The sequence below is a fragment of the Mus musculus genome, chromosome 11 (genome assembly GCF_000001635.26).
Source record: "Mus musculus strain C57BL/6J chromosome 11, GRCm38.p6 C57BL/6J".
Lineage (NCBI taxonomy): Eukaryota > Metazoa > Chordata > Mammalia > Rodentia > Muridae > Mus > Mus musculus.
Genome location: NC_000077.6, coordinates 103,726,120 through 103,741,895, shown reverse-complemented (window position 1 = coordinate 103,741,895; position 15,776 = coordinate 103,726,120). Strand labels below are relative to the sequence as shown.

The following is a 15,776-nucleotide window of genomic DNA, read 5'->3' as shown; positions in this document are numbered from 1 at the left end:
AGGCTCCAGAAGCCATGCGAGCCCCCAGTAAGGAACTCACCTACAACTTGGCAAACCAACCATGTAGAACTGAAGGCACTATGTACGTGAATGTGAGAAAAGACGAAAACGGAGAGAGGACTGTCAAATAAGAACTTCCTGGCTAGGGAGACACACAGTGCCCAGGGGTCACCTTTCCCACTTCCTGCCTTATCGAATCAAGTTTTTTCAAAGGCAGTGACTAGAAAAGTTTCTAGGGGTCTTTGCAGGCAGGAGTGATAGCTTGAAGATGGATGTGGCAGCAGGACTGAGACAGTCCTGGCAGGAGGATGGGAAGAGCCTATCAGGGTCCAAGGGGATTGGCCCTCTGCTTCACCCCTGGGGTTCTGCTCCATTCCCAAGGGAACATCTTGGGCTCCCTCCCCCTCCAGGCTGCCCAGGGCCACTCTTGCTCTTCTTGAGTATTTAGGGGGTCTATCTGGCCAGGTGTGGGTGCTCCTCCCCTTTTTGGAGAAGAGAGTAGTAGCTATAGGTATCCCCGTAGCCGGCAAGAGGAAAGTGACACCTAAGTCTGAGCGCTTGGTTTCAGAGAGAAGACGGTCCTTGACCCAGAGCAAGCATTCAAAGGCATGGATTTTCCCAGCCTGAGCCTTGGCCCATGGGAAGAGGGTGCCAGCCAGAGTCAGGAAACACTCTGGAGCCTGCCAAGCTAATGAGGGGGTCAGGATGCTCTAGCTGAGTCACTCAGCCTGGGAGCCAGGATGCCACAGTTAGGATGGAGGTGGGGGAAGGGGATGATGCATCCTTGCTCCTCCCCCATAGCATCCACCTTGGGCATCTCTGATGATGCTCTTCCAGAGATGTTTGGAGCCTGTGAACCCAAAAGATGTTTTGGGGCTGTGGAAGCTTGTCTCTAGAGCTACGCTAAAATTAGATTTATTCTCTCTCTCTCTCTCCCTCCCTCCCTTCTTCCCTCCCTCTCTCCCTCTTCCCCATCTCCTATAAAATTTAGTTCTTATACACCAGCACTGTATTCTCGCACTTTAATACGAATGCACAGACCACTTCTGCTAAGCCTTATTTCTTCCGTCGTCGTTGTTGTTTACAGACAGGATTTCACTGTGTAGCACTGGCTGTCCTGGAACTCAAGAGATCGGCCTGCCTCTGCCTCACTAGTGCTGGGATCAGAAGCGTGCACCGCCACTGCTGGGCTCTAAGCCTTATTTCTGTCTTGCTGCTGATGAGACTCAAGTTCAGACCAGTAAAGTAGCCTTTTCAATGGAGGGTCTTCCTCTCCCTAATCGAGATCCTATCTCCCAGTCTTCCCAACTAATCAGGAGGCTCAGGGCAAGTACTGAGAGGCCTTCCTCTCAAACACTTAGCACTTTGGGTTTTGTGTCCTCGGCATCTCAGGCATTGGCCACAACAATGACTAGTTTTGCCTCCTAGAAACCTTTCTATGTTCAAGCAGAAACTTCCAAGAAATGTGTCACATCCCACCCTTGCTGTGGACACCTGGGATGATAAATCCTACATGACTTTCATGGGCACATGACCTTCCTTCTTTCTTAGACTCTGTCACCCCCCAGGAGTCTCCAGGGCAAAACATATGGGCCAGAGAAGGCACTCCTGACCTCCTATGTCATAGTCTCAGGGATGTCGGACTATACCCAGCTGAAGCCCCGTGAAATGTTTGTAATTCCAGATTTTCAGAGACCAATGATCCTAAGCCCAGGACTGGCTTTGGGGACCCTCTCTGGCCACTATGCCACCTGAGCAATGCATGCCAGATGTGCAGAGAGATGAGTGGGATGTGGGAGTGTTTCCTCTGCAGATGTTGAACCAGCGGCTTTAAGTCAGGACACCGAGAGAGATATAGAATGCTCTCTCTGTGACTGACTGCCACTACTCAGCCCCGACAGCGGCTCTCGGCTCTGGGTTGCCATCCTTGGCTCACAGCCTGGAAGACAGGAAGTACAGAAACAAAGCCCACAGTTGGGTTAGGCTCTCTTCTCTCTTGAGGAGGCACCAGATCAGTATGAGCTCCAGGTAGGAGGTTGTGGCCAGCTCTCTTCCCTAGGGTTAGGCTTCTGGGCTGTGAGGTTGTGTAGAGTACAGGGAATGGAGTCGGGGGAAAGCATCATGAGTGGTTCTGTGTCTGTGCCCACCAGGAAGGATGCTTGGTGAATGACAGGATGAGACAGCACAGGAGGAAAGGCTAGAAAGACTGTCATAGAGGAGGGAAGAGTGCGCACCAATAGGCTTCGAAATACAGATATCTTCATGAGGAAATTGCAAGGTGACCCAGGAGCCTCAGGAGAAGGGTCCAAAGATGAAGAGCAGTGTTGCTGCCCAGGAGGGCATGGAAAATGGAGGCGAGAAGCCTGAGGTGGCTGTTAGAATACCTTCTCTTAAGAATGACTGGCCAGTGTCCAGGCAGGTGCTGTCCCATGAAGTTGCCTCTGGCTGGGAAGAGGAGAAGGGGGGGATAGTGTGCACAAGTATGGGGGTGTAGCCAGGGGTGTGGGAGTGTGCTGAGGCTCAGACAGGGCCAGCATGCCCCCACCCCAGATGCTCAAGATGAAAGCACAAAGGGAGTGTTGACCATGCAAAGGGCCCCACAGCGGAAGCTGTTATCAGGACCATCTAATGGGGCTCTGCAGGGCTGAGGCCAAGGCCCCAGGCGACCCAGGCTTTCCTGATTCTCAGGCAGAAAACGACCTGTAGTTGGCATGGGCCCTGGTACCAGGCTCAGCTCCTTGCCCCTCCAACTAGATACCCTGGCATTAATTTAGTGCTGTGGGCACCAACTGCATCTCCCCACCCAACTTAGCTACCCACTTCCTGGAGCAGCCTCAAGTGGAACCCATAGATCATCTGGAGCAGAAAACACCTGGAGGAACAGCTGTCTTCCCTAGCCGGGAGTGCCCCTGCCTCCATCTGCAGCTGGCGAGATAGACCTGGGCAAGGTCAGGCTGTCACTGAGAGAGCTCAGCTACTTTTTCGTTCCTTGGGCAGCTAGGATGATTCAAAACTGCTTTCTCTGGATCCTTGGACTGTTAGAGAGTTTACGTGACTCTCGGATCCAACCAAGTTCCTTACAGGTTGTGAATTTTTGGGAGGCAGGACCATGTTTTTAGATCTGGCACTATGTATACAGTTGGTGCTTCATAATAAAAACCTTATCTTGGGCTTACTGTGTGCCAGAGACTGTTCTATGGACTTTCCAGGCATTAAATGGCGTGATCTTACCAACCACTCTGAGAGATAGAGATTGCTACTGTCTTCCTTTCACAGACCAGGTGCCCAGAGGCACAGGGGCCTTGTCAGCATGTGTGCTTGCTTATGAAATGGGATCCCCGAGGTCACCTCTGAATGAGGGGAAAGCTGGGGACCAGACTCCTCAGAGCAGAGCGTTTTGGGAGACATGAGGTTCTGGGATTCTCCATGCTGGTGAGCATTCTACTTCTTTTGAAGCCTATTGAGGGGCCCCTGGGGTCTATCCGTAGTTTTCTGCTGCTTCCTGAAGGGGCATCATGATGGGTCAGCTATAACCAAACCTGTGGATGGGAAAAGCGTGAAAGGAAGAGGGACCAAAAGGGCCAGTGCTAGACAGAGAATGTCCTAAAAGTCAAAGCCAAAGGATACTACTTGTCTATCATCAGTGAGAGTACCAGGAACCATGGACCTGCGCCGTGACCCGAGGGACTCAGCACTGATGATGAACAGAAGGACACTGGTCATTGGGCTATTGTTCTGTAAGGAAAAGGAGAGGTCGGGAGCCAGGGTGGTGGTTGGAGACAGGAGTGGGAGCCCAGCTGGGCCAGAGCACAGACATCTTGACAGGGTCCTGGCCCCAGTGGCTCCGGAGCACGGAGTCAGGCAGAGGTCCTAAGGAACTGCTGTGGCCACTGTCCCAAAGCCTACTTAGCAAGCTCATAAGCTCCACCCCCTCTTGTTATTTCAATCCTGGTCACAGGTGAGATTGCTCCCTGTGTGTGAGTTCCTGATCAATACAGAGCAGCACTGTCCTTACAAAATCCCTTTGGCCTTAGTCTCTTCAGTTGTCCAGTTCAGTCCCAAACGTCTCAACTAACATGTGGTTGGTCGGAAGGTGGAGGCCTAGAACTCTGTGTGCCAGACCCTGCAGCAGCTGGCAAAGACTGTAATCTGCAATGCCCAGGAATGCCCAGGATTCTTGCGGGGTCAGGAAGAACCTTCCACACTGGGTACAATGGGAAAGGTGAGCAGAGGGGACCTTACTGACCCTGTAAGGAAAGAGACAAGCCATTCTCCTTTCGCTGAGGTGACACTGCTTCTTCCAAGGCACTGTTTTCCAAACTGTAACATAGAAACCCACAAAAAAAGTGACACTGAGTTCTAGGTGCCCTCCGAGGCCCTTTTGGGGACCCCATGAAAATGCTGGGGAGCCTCTTCCCAGAGTCTCTCTGGGTTGACTGGGGCTCAACAGGGCTGGAGGCCTCTGTGTGCTTGGCTGCCTTTCCCGATCATTAATCGCTACTAAGTGTCATTACTGCTAATAAAATTAACGGACTTTATACTGAGCGTCTGGAGCCATCAATCTCAGGGCCTATTACAATGAATTTAAAGAGCAGGTGCCTGCTGATGAGTGGGAGCATTGTAGAGCCTCGAGTGCTGCCGGTGGAATTGTGTTACTTTCTAGCCAGCCACAGCATGCCACCACAAAGGACAACAACCTTAGGGAGACCGAGCAACTCCCAGCCGTGACTCCACAGTGTAAGTGTGCCAGGCAAGAGCAGGGTGACCCTTGGGGAGATGCTGGGACCAGGACCGGAAGTGTTCCCTACACTCTCACCTCTGCCAACCTCAAAGAATTTGGTTCCTCTTTCTCCCTTCTTGGCTCAGCTTCCTCTGGTTCTTTTCTGGGTCTCAAGCCCAGTCATGCAAAGGAGAGAAAGGAAGAGAAAGCGAGAGTGTGCTCTTATTATCCAAATGCCAAACTCCCAGAAAAAAGACAGCTAGGATTATCAGTTCACCGCTGATCTAACCAGTGGGCCAGAGCATCAGGGTCACGTGAAACAGTTATGGGCAAAGACCATACGGCAATCATGGTACACAGCAGGAACTGGTGGCCGAAAGCCCAATCATATGTCTGTAATATAAGTGTAGTAGGCACTCAAAAAGTGGCATATGTTTTATGTGTATGTTTATGTATGTGTACGTACCACAACAATATAATGAATGCACTATTTTAATGCATTATATGTTATAATGTAAAATAGCATAATGATAAAATAATAATAATAACTATTCCTTTAATTAATAATTTTAGAATATTGAAAATCAAGCCTAGCTAGGTAAGCGGTTTGCCACAGAACTGAGTTGCACATCAGTTTTACAACTTGCTGTGTAGCTCAGGATGACTGTGGGCCATGACCACATTAAAGCTGTTTCTGTAGTACTGGTGATTGGACCCAGGCAAGCACCTTATCAGCTGGGGCACATCCCCAGACCTAACTCTGTGTGTGTGTGTGTGTGTGTGTGTGGTGGTGGTGGTGGGGCGCAAATGTATACTAAAGTATACACATGGGGGTCAGAAGACAACCCTTGGGCGACGGTCTTCGCCTTCCACCTTGTTTGAGACAGTCTTCGTTCTTTGCCAGGCTCACTGGCCTCTTAAGATTCTCCTGCCTCCACTTCCCATCTCACTGTAGGAATACCAGGATTGCATATGTGCTGTCATGGCTGGCTTTGTATGGGTTCAGGGGATTTGAACTCACGTCTTCATGATCCTGCAACAAACACTTTATTCACCGAGCCACTTCCTCAGCCCTCTGTTGTTATTATTGGGCTTTGTTTGTTTGTTTGTTTGTTTAATGACTATAAAACAGGTTTTAAAGGATGTGCAGTCTCATTGGCCCAAATGCCCACCATACCCTTTTCTTCTCTGGAATGTCAATCAGCTTCTACAAGGAACGTCCCAATCTCTGAACCAGGAACTGTGTGAGCCAGAGTTATCCCCATACCAGTCTCTGGTGTGGAGAAGAGAGTCTTTTGGAGGTTGCATGACTGTTGACCTGTGTTCTCAGCAGTCCTGGGGTTGCCCTCCACACTGGAAACCGTTCAAGGTGGGGCCTCCCCAGCAGGAGCTGACCTCAGGCTCTGCTAGATCCTTGCCTGCCCAGGGTCAGGCTCCGAGGGTTTCCTGCCAGGCTGCAGGGAGGAGTCTGGGTAAGGGCCTGCTGGACTGGAAACTTAACCATTTGCCCCCTGATTAATGTTTAACGGGCCCCTGTGCTCTCTGTGTCTGGGAGGGGAGCCCAGTCCAGGCTGTGCTCGGGGGAGCCGATAGCATCTGTCTGTGTTCAATGTTTCGGAGATATGCTCCACGCCGGGTTGGGCGCACCTGATAGACCTGGAATCTACAGGGGCACCTGGGGCCTTGCCAGGACCTCCACCTTCCAGTGAGGCTTCCTATTTCCCAGGCAGACAGAGCTGCTATGGCATCTAGCCAAATGTCCTGGCTCAGGCAGGTGACTCCAGCGGCAGAACCGTGTGCCCTGAACCCTGTGGGATAAGGACCTCTCTGGTCATTCAAGGGCTTGGCTACAGTACTTAGCCGGTGGCACACGAACAAAAATGGCAAGTTCCACATCCAAGTGAAAATGTTGACAGCCCCCATCTGGTCCCACTTTGGCTGAGAGACGACTGTTTCCAGAGAGAAGCGGTTTTCTCAAGCTTGGGTCTGGTGACGGTGTACACCCCATCCACAAGAGGTACAGCAGGGCCGGGGACAGTAAACACCTCACGCTGTCACAGAGAGATTCTGAGAGAGCGGACAGTCCTCATTCTGGACCACACCTTGCCCCTGACCAGTCACGCCTTATCACCTCCACACAAAGCCTCCAATACCTGTCAAGATAAAGGGAGACACTGCCGACTCAAAATGTAAGGCATCCCGAGGAGAAGAAAACTCCAGCCAGTAGGAAGGCAAGCCTGCCTGCCTGCCTGCCTGCCTGCCTGCCTGCCTGCCTGCCTGCCTGCCTGGCTTGGCTCTGTGCTTTCTATGCAGTCCCTACAGCACCTCTGGGGGTCAAGGGTCATGGATGAAAGCCAAGGCTTCAAGGATGACATTAGAATGTGACAGGATTGATTAGGCTTAGAATTTGGCAGCCTGACTCTAGAATTGATGACTTCGAATATAGAACATGAAGTCTGATCCCAGCCTCCCTTCCCTCCCTCCCTCCCTCCCTTCCCCCCTCTCTCCTTTTCTTGTTCTTCCTTTTCCCAAACTTCTACTTGTGCCAAGCACCACATGGCCAGATGGTTGATGATCTACCTGGGACCCGGGAACAAGCTAGACTGGCATGGGCTTACTTGAGCAGTGACAGAACACAGGGGGAGAGAGGGATCCAGGGACCTTGGCTGGGTGTTTGTTCTGTCTGCATCCCCTGTGCTTAGCCCCAGTAGCAAGGTGACACTCCCCTCCAGGAATCAACTAATGCTACCTGTAACATCTTCCGTGCCTGCACAACACAGCAGCTCCCCGGTTGTGCCAAAAAATACAGATTTCCAGGCCCTGCTATGGACCTATGGAAACAACACTCAGGTGCGGGTCTTAGAAATCTGTGTTTATCTGAAATAAATCTTGCTGTGTAGCCCAGGCTGGCCCTGTACTCATAGCATTCTCTTGCCTTGGACCCTCCAAGTGCAGTGATTGCAGGCATGCACCACCACACCCAGCCTGGCTCTGTATTTCTACTAAGCAATCAGGGTGGCTTTTCCAGTTGGGCAAGTTGCCAAAGGAGGGTAGATAAGGAATGCAGAGCAGAATCTGGAGAACTTGGCCTTGAGGGTCTGTAACCAATCCTTGCTACATAAGTCCCTTGGTCTTCTACTCTGTAAGATGGGGACATAACCCCTGTGGGACTGGCCTGCTACCCAAGGGGGCAAAAACAAAGACGGTCACTTTCCATCCCTGTGGGATGCTCAGCTTTTGGGTCCTCCACGGGCAGGAACCCCAAAGCTCACCATCTTCCTTCTCACCCTTTCCAGCCTGACCGGTCGTGAGGTCCTGACACCCTTCCCAGGCCTGGGTACGGCAGCAGCCCCGGCACAGGCTGGTGCTCACCTGAAGCAGTGTGACCTACTGAAGCTGTCCAGGCGGCAGAAGCAGCTCTGCAGGCGGGAGCCCGGCCTGGCTGAGACCCTGAGGGATGCTGCACACCTGGGGCTGCTGGAATGTCAGTTCCAGTTCAGGCAGGAGCGCTGGAACTGCAGCCTGGAGGGGAGGACTGGCCTGCTCCAGAGAGGTAGGGAGGACTTCGGGGGAGGAAGAGGACTGGCAGGAGGTTGTGGGTGGTGAGAAGGTTATGCCCTGGTCTCGTTGTGCTGACTACTGAGGCACAGTCCCAAATGAGAAGGGACCTGGGGAGTTAGTAATGTCTGTTGAAGGTGGCGGTTTGGGAGATGAGGGAAACAAAGGAAACACAAGGGAGGAAAGGACTCAGCATTCTTGGAAGAGATGACAGAGGAGGTGGGTGGCCCCAGCCACCTACTTAGTGGTCCAAATGTGCACGCCAGGCAGATTCCTTTGTCCACACGCTCATCTGTCACTGTTCGTCACATCTGTTGATGTGTCATCCCCTCCTTCCCACCTGACTCCCCCTCCTTCCTTATCCTTCTCCACCTCTGCCTATCCATCTGCTAAGCATCTGCAGAGGCCCACAAGGAGCCAGGCACGACACAAGGGGCTGGAGGCAGAGGCTGAGCACAACCCAGTCACCCTTGCAAAGTGCATCCTCTAGAAATGAATATGGGTCATAGCTTGTGACTCCATTGTCTGGTGGGAGGGGTGTGGCATTCTATTACTGTCACTTGTTTTGGGGGGGTGGGGGGACTCGGTTCCTGTAGCCCAGGCTGGCCTGGAACTAACTTGCTTCAAATGCTCTGCAATTTGTTTTACTTTGAGTGCTGGAATTTTTCAAGGTATGAGCCATCCACCATACCTGGAGACACAGTGGAAACATCACAGTGCGGTGATGTCTCGGGGATGGCCAGCCCCACTCTAGGCTGGCTCTCCGTTGCAGGAGGGTCTGAGGGAGAGCTAGCAGCCTGCTCTCCTTTCTTTTCGGCCGTCAGCTTTTCAGTGCCCCAGATACACTGAGAGTGGGAGGCTAAGGGAAACGTGTTTGGGGCATCTTTCAACAGTGTGAGCACAGTGGTGGTCCCAGTACTGGGTAGATATCAGGCAGGACCCCCCAAGACCCTTCTGCCTTTCAGTCATCTACAGATGGTGGTAGAGGGCATTTGGGAGACATTAGACAGCTTAGAGATCCACAGAGACAGGTCGTCCAACTTGTCACGAAAGCACCTGAAGTCAAGATGACTGTTCAGCCTCAGCCTGGCCTCGTCCCAGGTGCCCAGGTCGCTCTTTTGCATAAGTTACTGAGATTAGCAGCTCTGTCCTGCTGCCCTCTGAGAGCTTAGGACATGCTTCGGTGTAAATCTGGAGGCCATTTAAGGGGCAGCTTTTCAGCTTGGGTCTGAGGGACAGGTAACAGGGGAAGCCTTACATAGCCTTTAGGAAGCCGGGCCTTTAGGCTCACACTGCGTCAACCTCTTTGCCATACATGCCACATAACTCCCGCTTTCGGAGGGCTGCAGATGGCCTCTAAGCTTTTTTTTTCTCCCGCACAGGCTTTAAGGAGACGGCCTTCCTGTATGCAGTGTCTGCAGCTGCCCTCACGCATGCACTGGCCAGGGCCTGCAGTGCTGGGCGCATGGAGCGCTGTACTTGTGACGACTCCCCAGGCCTGGAGAGCCGGCAGGCCTGGCAGTGGGGTGTGTGTGGTGACAATCTGAAGTACAGCACCAAGTTCCTCAGCAACTTCCTGGGGCCCAAGAGAGGAAGCAAGGACCTGAGGGCGAGGGCTGACGCCCACAACACCCACGTGGGCATCAAGGTGAGCGAATACCCTCTCTAGTGCCTAAAGGATGGTGCCGAGGCAGGGAGATCCACGGGAGGCCAGTCAGTGCCCTGCACCCAACACACAGATGAACTTCAGACCCCGTTGTGAACCTTCTCTGCGTATTCCTGAGCACTAGGAGCACAGAATCCTGGGTATCATCCTGGTCGAGCCAGGCTTGGCATCGTGCCATGATAGGATAGGAATGTGTTTGGAAAGGCGTCTCTATTCCAAGGACAAAGCCAGCATCATTTGACAACTTGGATATGACAATGACCAGGCTTCCTCCATTTTGTGAATAGGAGAGAGAAAGGAGGCCCAGAAAAGGGGAGGGGCTTAGATGAGGTCACATAGCCATGAGAAATAATGAGTCTCTAGGTCTATGGAGTGAGAGGGCAGGGAAGGGTCGGAGTTCCAATTCTTTTAGGAAATCAGGCTGCCGTGTTCAGTTGTGCAGGCTGAACACTCCAGAAGAACTCTGGGCCAAGGGGAAGAGCTGTTGTTGGTTGAGATAGGGCCCACACTACCCTTGCCTAGGTGTGCACTGCTTAGAGGAAGGGAAAATTTTTCCAACTTTACACAAAGATACTTTGAGGATCCCGGGTCATTGTGACCCTGGCGCTGTCACCTTCACGTGGGTCTTCCTGCCTCTTTATTCTGTTGACACTCCTTGGCAGAACTGTCACAGCAAACCCGGCTTGCTTAGACCCACTGACAGACCCCTACTCTGGCTCTCCCTGCAGGCTGTGAAGAGCGGCCTGAGAACAACCTGCAAGTGCCATGGTGTGTCAGGCTCCTGTGCTGTTCGTACCTGTTGGAAGCAGCTCTCCCCGTTTCGCGAGACCGGCCAGGTGCTGAAGCTACGCTATGACACGGCTGTCAAGGTGTCCAGTGCCACCAACGAGGCCTTGGGTCGTCTGGAGCTATGGGCCCCCGCTAAGCCAGGTGGTCCCGCCAAGGGCCTAGCCCCTCGTCCCGGGGACCTGGTCTACATGGAAGATTCTCCCAGCTTCTGCCGGCCCAGCAAGTACTCTCCGGGCACGGCAGGCAGGGTGTGTTCTCGAGACTCCAGTTGCAGCAGCCTATGCTGTGGGCGAGGCTACGACACCCAGAGCCGCATGGTGGTTTTCTCCTGCCACTGTCAGGTGCAGTGGTGCTGCTACGTGGAGTGCCAGCAGTGTGCACAGCAGGAGCTCGTGTATACCTGCAAGCGCTAGGCCTCCACAGCGAATCCCGCGGAACAGCGCGCAAGCGCGCACCTGTCGACGCACCTGCCGTGCACAAGAGTGTGCGACTCATCTCTCTTCCCCAACAGATGGTTGGCCAGCCCTTCTGCCTTCCCCGACACTCAGCAAAGAGAAAGAAAGCCCTGCCTCCTAGTCCCAGGATCACCAACCTGCTGGAGGACTTGGGGCCGGAGAACAGACTGAGAAGGGGAATCTTTGAGGACCAGGGTAGGGCAGGAATGATGCTGTGCGGGAAGAGAGAAACATCCTCCTATCTCAAGGCCAAAAACTGGGAGGATGGGGAAGAGGGAGGCGGAGCCAGCTGGAGTGTGGGGTCAGGGCATCCATCTGGGCGTGGCCGATCTCTTGTGGTCCCACTCTAATAGCAGAGCGCTCTGGGTGCTGCATGCCTACCCTGCTCTTGTGGCTTCGTGCACTGGAGACTTCGAAATGTTTATTAGGAGCAAGGGAAGCACTTTAGGCTTGGGTGGATTGAGTCGCAGAGCCCATGCCCTGAAGTCTTACGTCCTGGCACTCAGGGCTGCCACCTTGTCTCCTTGTCTTGAGATCCCCTGTCCCCCAAAGCCATTGAGCTCTGCTCAACGAGACCCCTAATATGTATAAGAAGGGTGCAGGAGCCAGTCTCCTCGGTGAGACTCAGATAAACATAACTAGGGTTGAGCGGGGAGACAGTGACCCTTTCTCTTTCCTTTGGTCCAAGGAACCTTTAATCACAGCCCAGAGGTGGAGAGAGGCAGGGTCCAAATGCCTGGAAGAGATATGACAGGCTCTGTATTGAGATACCACTCTGGAGTGTGTCCTACCAATTCCTGTGACCAGGGACCCCCAAGAACCGAGGGGCCCCCATCCATGTTAGTGATACATAAGAACGAGTGACTCATGGGCCACACGTCTGCTTCCACCCCCTGCTCTCAAAGATGCTTGTGCAGGCTTTTTTGCCATTGCTAAGTCTTTGCCAAGTCTGCCTCCTCAATGGTCTTACTCATTTACTAACGACCTGTCACTTGGGCTCCCACCAGAGGAACAAAATGACTGCTGGTGAATCCTTTGGTCATTTTTAATGCCCCCATCAAGGCCCTCTGTGAGAGGAGAGGAAGTAGTGTACAGGTACAGGCTCACACGTGCACACACTCAGCCTAGCCAGGCACAGACATCCCAAGGAGCAGTGCGGCGTCTCTCCAGCCCAGGGCAAAGACCTCACTGGGGTCACTTCTGGAGGCTGTGAGCTACTCCAGGGCAGGGCCCAAGGCCAACCAGGAGGAAGTGACCTCCTTTGGGAAGCCTTTGGCCATGTGGCTGGCTGTGCTGCACCCTCCTGTGAGCTTCCTTCCACCCTGAAATCTGTTGGGGTTACTGTCTCTCTAAGGGAGCAGGAAGCTTCGGAATCAGCCGGTACTCAGCACTACTGGCCCTGCCAGCTCCAGGAAAGAGACACTGTGGCGGAGAGGTCCGTGGGGCAGAAGGGGCTACCCTTTCTTCAGTGCCTCCGGGCAGCATGCTGGGAAGATCTTTGATGGTGGAAAGCCCCGAGGCGGAGCCACCGTGACCTGAGACCCTTCTCTGGGACGACTTTGCCACCCACCCGCAGCTTGGCAGGAGGGGTAAACAGATTGGGAGCTGCTTTCTACTTCCCTGATGAAGACAGATGTGTTCCTTGGCAACCCAAGGCATCCTTCTCTATGACCCTAATCCTGCTCTGGCTCGAGGGTACAAGGCAAGAATGGAGCCTGGCAAAACTTGGGGACTAGAACACCTGGACCTACAGCCAAATCACCTGTACCCTGACTCTATGGCCAGGAGGGCCAGGGGTGGAGGAGGGTTAAAGATGAACTTGAAGTTGAGGCTGAGGCTGACCAACCATTAAGACTGGTGCCTTAAGGCACCCTCAGTCAGGTCCTCTCCCTCCCTTCTCCATTCTTTCTCCAAGGCCCCGTTCCCCCTAAAATCCCACCATAGCCATGCTGGGTCCCCCCTTCCCCCACACTGGAACTTTAAGGAAGATATTCACAGGGTATTTCTGCCTACCTCATACATGTAATTTTCAAAAAAAATTAATTTATATAGTTAAGATATATGGGAAAGTATTTATGTTATTTATATATCTTCTCTATTTCCTGGGCACCATATGGGGGGTTGTGTGTTTACCCAGAAGCCTCTGAGGAAACATGGCTGGGTCTGTCTGGGGCCTCGCAGAGCTGGATGCGCATAGCTGAGAGGTCACAGCTCCTGTGTCTCACTGTCTTGGAGCTCGGGAAGCACATGTACCTCCTGAGATAAACCCCGTGACACCAAGCAGGGCCTTCCTTGTGAAGTCTGTGGATTCTCTGCCTCTGGCCCCAGAGGCCTTTCTGCTCTGGCCCAAGGGTTTTGCTCATAAAGGACAAAAAGGGTGAGCAGCTCTGGATTTGTAAAGCACTTTCCATCTTCAGAAACACTCCTCTCTTCTCTCTCCCTCGGTTACCCCCGGTTCCCTATGAGGTCATGCCACTGTTACCACGTTCCAGGCCCAGAGACGGAGGCAGGTTGGTCAAAGCCAGTCACTCTCTGAACCCAGAGGTTGAGGAAGAGTGCATGCTGCGTGGAACGCTGGTCTTCCCCCATGGATGGCATGCTAGTTTCTCCAGCAAGCTGAGTCTCATGTCCCCAAAGACGGGGACTTCCTGAGAAGCCTGGAGAGACAAGGGCTCCGTGGATGTCACTCTTAGGGAGGGTGTCCTGCAGCCCTCATTGACCTCCACGACTAGGCTATGGTCTCCAGCCCCTCACAGCTCGTGGATAATTTGTGTTTCTTCGCTTTTGTTTTTTGTCTTTTCAAAGTGACTTTTTCCCCACTGGATTTCTAAGTTTCTCTTTGAAAATCAGTTCACTGGCAAATGGGACCTGCATCCTGACCTGGCTGCCTGCATCAGGAGCGACACCAAACAGAGTGCGTGGGGATCCCCAATTGGCCCAGTGTCCCCCGGCCCTTCCTTAAGTCACACAAGCTCCCGTGTGGCTTTCGTGAGCATGGAGAACCTGTCCCCTGGTCTTAGAGAAAGCCAGCCATTCTGCCACCCTCTGTTTGTCTGGCAGACAGATTACCACACCGTGGCTGTCTTTCTAGCCAAAGCTTCCTCTCTCAACACCCATGAACGTCCATGCTTCCTGTCTGAGCACTGAGGAGAACCCCAGCGGAGCTCATTGTTCAGTGCTGGAATACCCATCCCCCCTCCCGTTGATTATTTAGGGAGTGTCTGATAATGCCAGGGGATACTCTGGGTGCTAGGGCGCAGAAGTACTTAAGAGCAAGTCCCAGCCTCAGGGGACTTATATGCCGGCGAGGAGAAAGCCAACAAACCAATAAACTATGCACTGGTTATTTGTGCTTCCGTTTTCATTGCTGTTGTTTGGGTAATGTGTGTGTTCATGTGTGTGCACATGTGTACGTGGCTGTGGGTGTGTGTGCACACGTGTATGTGGCTGTGGGTGTGTGTGCACGTGTACGTGGCTGTGGGTGTGTGTGCACGTGGAGGTTTTAGAAGATGCCCCTTGTTTTGTTTTGTTTTGTTTTGTTTGAGACACGGTCTTTCACTGGCCTGGGATCAGCAAGTAGGCCAGGCTTGCTGGCCTCTCCATGCGGGAATTCCCAGTGTGTACCATTACTACACCGTGGTTTCAGGGGATTGAACTCAGGTCCTGTATGTGCACGATAACTACTTTCCTGACGGGGCCATCTCCCAGTCTTATTTGTCCTCTCTTGCCTTGGCTTGTGGCAATATTTTTGCCCAGTAGAGGCTGCCACCTGACCCGGCTAAGGAGTAAAGGTCGTGAGGTGGGAAGGCTCCTCAGGGCCACCAGCAGGCAGCAGAGCCAGACTGAAAACAGGGGTCCTTCCCTCCTCTCATCTCCACATCTCCTCTTGGGTAAGTAGGGCAGGAATGCACCCCTTGCTATGAATTCTGGGTAAATGAGGCCTAGTGTAAAGTGGTTATCCAACCCAGGCTGTCCATCAAATCAGACCAGGCCAAACATATGAGCAGAGGCCCCCACTCTGCGGCCTGCCACATGGGGAGAATGCAAGTAGTCGAAAACAAAGCGGTAGCCTTCAGGAATCTGGGACCTGAAATGAAAAACAAAAAGAACAGAGATGCAATAATGGATGGGGCCCCTTATGGTTTAGCTCCAGAGTCCCATTGCATCCTGGGGGTCTGGAACAAGGGAGGTAGAAGCAGGGAGTGGGGGCAGAGAGTTCTTATCTCTGAGCTCAGACACACCCTGTGCCCTGTCCCAGGTCTTCAGGCCCCCTAGGGTTCTCAGGGAGGGAGGCAGTCCTGAGGGTAGCCATGTTTCTCCCTGTATCCCCATCCTAACATGTTTGAGGCCCTGTGCTCTTGGGCATGGACTCCAGCTGGTTCTGAGCTAGCGACAGAAGGCTCCACACACAGTAAGCAGGCTTTAGTTTGTCCAGGGCTTTATCATCTGTTTCGCTTGAGCCCCACCTGGTACATGGCTTCATCCCTCTTCACAGCCAGGAGAAATGAGGCTGGAGTGGTTAACTGTTCCTTCTGCCAAGGTGACTCAACTTTCATTGTCTTCTTTGCCCTTTCTGCCCCATGTTGCC

General features: G+C 53.0%; 1 protein-coding gene across 2 annotated transcripts in view; it reads left to right on the top strand.

Annotated features, from left to right (window-relative positions):
- Wnt9b (wingless-type MMTV integration site family, member 9B) overlaps positions 1-14,534 on the top strand; it is a 47,911-nt gene extending 33,377 nt beyond the window's left edge. Inside the window, exons 2-4 of one of the 2 annotated variants that reach the window (XM_030245931.1) lie at positions 8,017-8,273; positions 9,661-9,926; positions 10,673-14,534. In XM_030245931.1, coding sequence (XP_030101791.1) covers positions 9,744-9,926; positions 10,673-11,146 — 657 coding nt within the window. In that variant the 5' untranslated portion in view covers positions 8,017-8,273; positions 9,661-9,743 and the 3' untranslated portion in view covers positions 11,147-14,534. The remainder of the gene's footprint in view (positions 1-8,016; positions 8,274-9,660; positions 9,927-10,672) is intronic. The other variant, NM_011719.4, reaches the window with a different exon arrangement.
- Positions 14,535-15,776: the final 1,242 nt, after the last annotated feature.